Source organism: Octodon degus, unplaced genomic scaffold (genome assembly GCF_000260255.1).
Source record: "Octodon degus isolate 3935 unplaced genomic scaffold, OctDeg1.0 scaffold00054, whole genome shotgun sequence".
In the NCBI taxonomy this organism is placed as follows: domain Eukaryota; kingdom Metazoa; phylum Chordata; class Mammalia; order Rodentia; family Octodontidae; genus Octodon; species Octodon degus.
This window is the reverse complement of record NW_004524630.1, coordinates 2354206-2362111: the sequence shown is the minus strand read 5'-3', so window position 1 is coordinate 2362111 and position 7906 is coordinate 2354206. Positions and strand designations below refer to the sequence as shown.

Genomic DNA, 7906 nt, shown 5'->3' with positions numbered 1-7906 from the left:
CTGTGGGACTATGTCTCTGTGGGGCTGGGGCACTGTGAGGCTGTGGCACTGTGGCTCTGTGGGACTATAGGGCTGTGGCTCTTTGGTGCTGTGGCACTGTGGGGCTGTGGGACTGTGGCTCTGTGGTGCTATGACTCTGGGGGGCTGTGGCGCTGTGGTGGGTACTCGCTCTGCCCCAGACCTTTGCTCTGCTCTGTCTCCTCCGTCTCCTTTTCCTTCTTCACCTAAGCAGATAGGTACTTGGAGTCCACGTGTGGCACTTGGAGTCCACGTGGCAGCTGTCAGATGGCAGCAGCGCTGCGCCTCTCCCTTCATTAACCTTGTTATCCAAGGACCTGAGCATGATTTGCGTGGCCTGGGGCAGTGGAGCGGGACACCTTTCCGTGTCCCAGTCTTTGGCGTGCACTAGATGCCTTTTATGTTCTTTCAGTCATGATGAGATACTCTTGTTTCGTGGAGCAACGTGAGTGAAGTGCTTAGCCTGGGGCCAGGCAAAGTAAGTACTAGCTGTTATCATTATCATTATCATAAAAGCCTTTTCGAGGAAAGGAAATAGAGGAACAGAGTCGTCAGGACCTCAAGGCCACTCAAGATCAATCTGTGCATACTGCCATCCACAGGCCACACTGCTGGAGGCCCTCAAATCTCTTTGAAAAGTTTGCCCTTAAGATAGCCAAAGTTCTGATTCTTTTGACTCTGGCAGAGTCTTCTGTGGTACCTCTACCCTAGGAGGGCAGGGACAAACAGGCTGCTGTGCTCCCTGCAGTGGAGTCCCGGGCGTGGGGGCTGCCACAGGGCCCTGTCGTGCTCCCAGCTGCTGGAGTTGGTCTCCCAGGCAGTTTGCAGTTGGTTAAGCCGTAAGAGCACAGCAGCGCTGAGGGGAGGCTGCCCTGCACTCGTTCTGGGAGAAGATCCATCAGCGTGTACCCCAGCTTGAACTGCTCTGCCCCATACTCGAGTCAGCCATGTGAGTGTGGCTTTTGGATCAATCGGTGGCCATGAATGAAGCCAGAATCTCATTTTCAGAGTGAGAAGCAGCCACGCTTTGATCTCTTGCTGGAGGGCATGCGACTTGCAGTATCTTGACCTGAGGTCACTTCCCATGAACGTCCTTCAGGAAAGGCTCAGACAAGTCCCTCAGCACAGGACCTCGTGGGCCGTGAGCGGGATAACAAGCCCATGGGGCGAGTGTCCCGGCCATCCACAGTCGGTGTGAATTTGCTTCGGAAAGGAAGCCGGGCTCTCGCCTTGTCCATGCCTGCTGGTCTGGGCTTAAAAAGGACGTGCTGAATGCAGGTTGAAGCAGGAGCCAGAGCTTCTACGCGCTCTGGAGGGGGCGCTTCTCACCCGCACGGTCCCGACGCTCTCCCCACCTCACATCCCACAGGGCGACAAAGCCTCCTGGTCCATGGGGCTCAGCTCCACACTGACCTGAGCCAGGGCAGCCCATGAGACAAACTTTTCTTCTTCTTACTTCTGTTGCAAATGAAATGGCAAGCTGGGGTGTCTTTATTTTTTTTTTAAACAAAGAAACAGCAACAGCAACAACAACAATAACAATAACAACACAACCCCAAAGCTCAACAACAAAAAAAGGAGAGAGCTATGTCATTTTTAGGCACTGATTGAAAATTCCAGTCCCGCAGCAGAGCAGCAACAGCACTTGTCTCCACCGCATTCCACTACCAGACAATAAGGCTCTTTGAACCAATCACGACGCACCAGCCACAGAGCTGGCCTTCAGGCTTTCTTCTTCTGCCCTGCGAAGCCATCCATTACCTTGAAGACACCCATGTACTCAGCCAAAAGCAGTCCTGTCTTCACGGGCAGGATGCTAAAGAGAATACAGAACAAAAGTGACTTCTCGGTTATGATTTGTGGAAGCGTCCTTACCAGCGTAGCTGAAGTCTGTCACTCTGCATCACAGGTGATGTCATTCTCCTTCACCGATGCACACATTACGTGGTCTCAGTGTGAGCTACCCTGGGGAGGCTGGGCTTTGTGCCCCTCAGGGGTTCACCTGCTCAGGGTCCCTGTCCTCTCCCGGGTTGCTTACGCTGTTTGATTCACCTGTCATGTCGTTCCCAAAGTACTACCAGCCTGCATAAGGACTAGGAGAAGGAGCCAAGTGGCGCCTCCTGCACAGGTGCTGGCATAGAAGCACAGGGCTGGGTGCAGGAAAGCGAGCTCAGAGTGGAGATTCGCAGTGTTCCCTCGGAACCGCCGTTCTGAGACCCCTTTTCTCATTTCGTATGTCTGGACGGCACTGTGCTAGCCCAACTCCACCTTTCCTTCCTTCGCCTCACGGTGTCTCCTGCCTCACACACCCCTGCTCCGTCCACAGAGGGCCATTTCTGTGGTGACACACACTTCCGCATGTCTCGGCCTCGGCTGCATCCCTGGGTCCTTTGGTGACGCCTGCTGCACACAGAGCCCCCTCTAAACAGTGGGGAAAATGTCTGAAAGGAAGTTCGCTGTCAGCCCCTTCATGGAGCCTCTCGGTGCTGCCTCTGGCCCTCTCAGGACTGCCTAGTCCTCACAGCATGGCCTCTCGGTGCTGCCTCTGGCCCTCTCAGGACTGCCTAGTCCTCACAGCATGGCCTCTCGGTGCTGCCTCTGGCCCTCTCAGGACTGCCTAGTCCTCACAGCATGGCCTCTCGGTGCTGCCTCTGGCCCTCTCAGGACTGCCTAGTCCTCACGGCATGGCCCAGCACTGACACTGGAGAAGCACACACATCCTCACAGTTGCCCAGAGGAGAAAGGTTAAGTGCCGTGTCATCAGAGCTGGCCTTGCTACGCTGTGGCCTGCACCAGGGCAGGGCAGTGCTGCTGTGTGTGAGTGCGCCTGCTGTCAGTGCACGGGACGCTACGCCAGTCGTAGGCCCATCAACACTGTCTCTACTCCGTGATGCGGACACTGGGCCTGCAGTGTAGGACCTGCTGATGCTCAGGGATGTGGTCAGCGGTGGGGTGCCGACCCCAGATGTCAAGGTGCTTGTCAAGGTCCTCCGCCCGGCCTCACCCAGCTCCGTCAGCCACGCTGACCTCGATGTGGCGTGAGGCCCGGAGGAGGCACGAAAGCGGCGCCAAGCCTGTGGCATGCGGGGCTCAGCTGGTGTGCGTATTACTGGGAACCCTAAAAGGTCCTCCCTCCCTGAATAGGATGAGACAATAGGTTTTGGTTCACTGCACAAGGTAGATACACATTCCTAAAGAGAAACATTTCCAAATGCAAGATAGGCATGTAATGAAGATGAAGAGCAACACCCTTGCTCAAATAACTGGAGGACTGTCACTGTACAGAGGAGTGGACTTGCACACGGAGCCTGCGGACACAGCTGGAGCTGACAAGGAACATAATCCACTTCACCTCAGCAGAGGACGGTCCAAGTGGGACGTGCTTCCTTGCAAGGAGATGCCTGTGAGGCGATTATTTTATGATGAGCACGAGAAAAGTGCCTCTCCATCTTTTTTCTTTCCAGTGCAATTCCCAGTACTAAAAAAAGTATCTCTCCTTTTAAAGTCATTTCAAGGGCTGGGGAGATAGCTCAGTGGTCTAGGTGCCTGCCTGGCAAGTGCAAGGACCCATGTTGGATTCCAAGTACAGCATGCTGTACCAGCCCCGGAACCCTGGATGTGCCGTGCTGGCCCCCAGAAGCAGGTATGCTGGCGCACACCTGTAATCCCAGTAATCCCAGTGCTGGGATTACAGGAGGATTACTATGAATCCAAGCTGTGTAGTGAAACCTTGTATCAAATAAACAAATAAATAAATGATCTTTAAAAAGTCATTTCAACCTGCTTCTAGACAATTCAATAAACCCACCTCCCTTGGGTAATAATACAATACTAAGAGTAAGGGAGGATCCAGCCCTTCCCAGACTCAGGGCAGACTCTCCAGCTGTGCCAGTCTGGCGTGTGTCAGCAAAAGCGCCCAATGGTGGGTTCACTCACATGTAGAAGAGTTTCCTTTTTAAAGCAGGAAGAAAATGTTTAAGTGGGAAGGGGAACAGTGGGGGGGGGGGAAGAAAAGGAAAGAAGGAAAACAAAAAGAGAGAATAGAGGGAAAAATATAAGCAAAGCTTTTGTAAATGGGAAAGTGTTAGACATTTAGCTAAGTGGCTGAGTCGGAGGCCAGGGCCCCGGCCTGTACGACGGGAGGGCGCTAGAGGTGGAGGGCTGCACATGCCCACCCTAGGCTGGGGGCTGCACACAACGGAGGGAGGGAAAGAGGTCTGCTGTCCTCCTGTTGCCCTGGCTGCTGTCGCTGTCTTCTGCTGCCTTAAGTGCTGCCCTTCTATCTCGGTACCCTAACTTGGGCCAGCTGATTAGGGACTGAGCCCTCCACAAGCTGTGAGCTAGCTAAATCTTTCCTTCCTCAGTTTTGGCACTGAGTATTTTATCTAAGCAATGAGAGAAAAGTAACCAAGACAGACGAGGAAGAAGTGTTGAAGGGAGGGAGGGGACTGGGGGAAAAGAAGAATCAGGATGTATTATGCAGAGGTACAGATTCCTTATGATCACTGTGATCATTTTGTATATCGAAAGTGTAACAATCTAATTAACTAAAAATTCGCTAATTTTAGAGATGCATTTTTTAGGTGGCTCCTCTTGGTGGGACTTAAGAATAAACTATTGATTGGCAAGTTAGAGAAGTAATACAGTCTGAGATCATTACCTTTTTAAGACCATGATGAAATATAGAATCTTCGGCATGTACAGGAACAGCTGGTCCTGCCGAATAGCATCCACTATTTTCCTGACTACATATTCCGGTTCCAGAATTGGCAACAGAGTTGGGCTACTAGACGACGAACAAAGCAAAACACAAATTAACAAATTAATAAAAATAATTCTACCAAACCAGGGATAAAAAGATTGAAATACAGGATCATTTATTTTTTTCACTTTCAAGATTTTATGTACTCTTAGTATTTACTCCCTGATAACAACGTAACTAGAATCTGAACTGGAACATGATGACTCTAATTAGTATAGGGACGTCACAATAAACATCAGCGTGAAAGCCTATTACACAAATAGGCTAATGTTTTGAAGCGCTCACTGAAAATAAGCTCCGTGCTGTCTCCGTGGATGCACAGCTAGGGCCTGGGCGCCTGGGGCTCCTCCCAGCCCACTCACACGTTCAAGCCTAACCCCTACGGTAATGGCATTAAGAGGCGGGGTCCTGGGAAGGTCTCAGGTCATGAGTGTGGCGCCCTCACAAATGGTAATTAGCACCCTTGTAAGAAAAGCTGTGAGAGAGAGAATCCCAAAGCCAGAAACTGCAGCAATGAGAAGGCATTAGACCTCTAGCCTCTAGAACTGTGAGAACGAATTTTCCCCTTTCCGTTGCTTATGCACCCAACTACATGGTATTCCATTATGGCCGCCCAAACTGACTAAACGTTCCTTCAGTGATTTCCAGTTTTGCTGGAATCGGGAAAGAAGGTTGAATACGGTTGGGTGGCAGAGAGGATGTGAGGCCAGGACGACCCAGAGATGAACAAGCCGGTCCAGGGCCACACGGCGCCTACTGAGGGGACGCTGCCTTAGGAAACCCAGCATCTAAAACACACTCAAAGAAACGATTCCAAAACCGTTTTAAAATTGGGCTCAATTTTAGGAAAATATGTTCTAATTTTTTTTTTTTTTTTTACAAAACAACAAAATCAGAGAGCTAACCAATCATTTTACCAGTATGGTATTGTTGAAATCAAAAGACATACATACCTGGTAGCACAACCCTCAAACATTCCGGTTTTTATAAAAAATGGACACACAATTGTAGTTTTGATTCCCTTTTGCTTCTGGGCGACTGCTTCTATGAACATGGCTTCAGCAAACCCGTTGGCTGCAAACTTGGTGGCACAGTAGTCTGAAAGAGAAGCCACAGGAGCGCGCGCACACACGCCTGCTCTTTGCACTTGCCAGGCTGTGCTCCGCACACGCCGAGGCCTGTGCTCTCCAACTGCTGATGGAAACACAGCAGAAAGGCCCTCTAATGGTTTCGGACGGAAACGAGGACTTTGTTGGGCCGGACTAGAGCCCTTCCATGCTGGGTTCTGCTGAAGAGCTTGTCTGCACCTTGTCCTCATCTTGAGACTTTAAGTTACAGGTGATGAACTGGCACATCAAATGAATGCGATTTCAGGGCGGCACAGTATTCGGGCTGCCAACGGGGCTGCCTGGTCTGTAAGCCAGATTTGCAGGGAGTATTGGGAGTGAACAGCAGTGTGGAAAAGTCTTGAGTTTGGCCCAGAAAGAAAGCTCTTTAGAGCTGTGGGGAAGGAGCATGTGGTTGCCAGGGACATTAGAGAACTGAAACGAGGCCACGGCTGGGTGCGCTGGTGCAAGCCTCACCCTCAGCTGCTTGGGAAGCTGGATCTGGAGGATGTAGGTGAGAGGGTGGCCTGGGCAACCCAGCCAGACCCTTTTAGAAAAGAGTTCTAAGGCCCTGCATCTGATCACCAGGCTGCACTACTTAAAACAAAAGGAGACTACTTTGCACCTGCAGAATAGAAGGACGCCAGGAATCAGCAAGATGTCACCTGTCACAAGCTCAAACACTTTTGTCTGAGAAGGCAGCCATGGGGTGCCCTGTTCTAACCAAGGCAAGTGGAGAGCTGTTTGCTCTGGGCTTGTGCCCCCAGTTCAGCCACCCAGGCAGCTGCAGTCATGTTTCAAGTGCGCCCAGGCTCGGCCCCAGGCCACAGCAGAGTTTAGCAAAGCCCGTGCAGCCTTTGGTTTGCTGGCGTGCAGAATGAAAGAAGCTGGACATCAGAAAGGGTTCCGCCTGGAGGAGGGCCCGGGCAGCCAGACTGCACACAGCAAGAGCAAATCGTTTGTAAACGATCCCTGACAGGATGATGTGTGAGGCTGTTGCAGTGAAGCCAAAGCTGCGGCAGAAGTAAAAGTCACCTGAGCATGGAGCATCTGCTGAGGGAAGCTGTGGCAGGGAGCAGAGCTGCCCGAGAGAGGCCATGCCGGCTGCAGTGGCTGGGCCATGGGGTTACGCAGGGCTGCCAAGCCCTGGGCAGCCCGGGCTTTCCCACTGCAGACCTTTGGGGTCAATGTTTCGGTTGCCGAGTTTTGGTCTTTGGCCTGAATCCTTGCTGTTTCTCAATCTTCTCTTTTGGAATGGGAATGCCCGTCCTGTGCTACTGTATTATTTTATTTTATTGTTTTGCAGAACCAGGGATTGAACTCAGGCCCTTGCGCTTGCCAGGGAAGTGCTTATTCCACTGAGCCATCTTCCCAGTCCCTCTACTGTATTATTGAAGTACATAACTTGTTTTTTGATTTTTATAGAGACTCACAGCTAAAAGTTTGCTTTCAGTCTCAGAAGAGACTTGGGACTTGGCTTTTGCAAAGTGCTGGCACTGGGAAGACTCTGGGGACTTGTGGAGAGGGGCTGAGTGCATTTCTTATAGTGAGACATGCATCAGCTCCTGGGGCCCAGGGCACAACGTTGTGGCCAGATCCTACATGTCCTCCAAGGGCCCCTGTGCTGAAGACATGGCTGCCAGCTTGTGGTGCTACTGGAAGGGATGGAAGCCATGAGAGGAGGGGCCTGGCCAGGTGTGGAGGCGCGTGTGCCTCACCACAACTACCTGGGAGGCTGAGGTGAAAGGGTTCAAGTTCAAGAAGAGACTGTGGAATTCAGGGAGACTCTGTCTCAAAATTTTAAAAAACAGGGATGGAGCTCAGTAGAGTACTTGCAGCACACATTCCAGGCCTGGGGTGACTTCTCAGCATCAAAACAACATACACACACAAAAGGTAAAACTTAGGGAAGGAGCTTAAGTCATGGTGGGTATGCCTCTGCAGGATATAGGGTGGGCATGCCTCTACAGGATACAGTGGGTATGCCTCTACAGGACACGGTGGGTATGCCTCTACAGGA

The 7906-nt window shown here is 51.5% G+C and overlaps 1 protein-coding gene across 2 annotated transcripts in view; it reads right to left on the bottom strand.

Annotated features, from left to right (window-relative positions):
• Sdr16c5 (short chain dehydrogenase/reductase family 16C member 5) overlaps positions 1–7906 on the bottom strand; it is a 22341-nt gene that overhangs the window by 5426 nt on the left and 9009 nt on the right. For both annotated transcript variants that reach the window (XM_023717667.1, XM_004633365.2), the window contains exons 5-7: positions 5734–5878; positions 4679–4804; positions 1719–1834 (exon numbers count right to left, since the gene is read on the bottom strand). In XM_023717667.1, the coding sequence (XP_023573435.1) occupies positions 1741–1834; positions 4679–4804; positions 5734–5878 (365 nt within the window). In that variant the 3' untranslated portion in view covers positions 1719–1740. The remainder of the gene's footprint in view (positions 1–1718; positions 1835–4678; positions 4805–5733; positions 5879–7906) is intronic.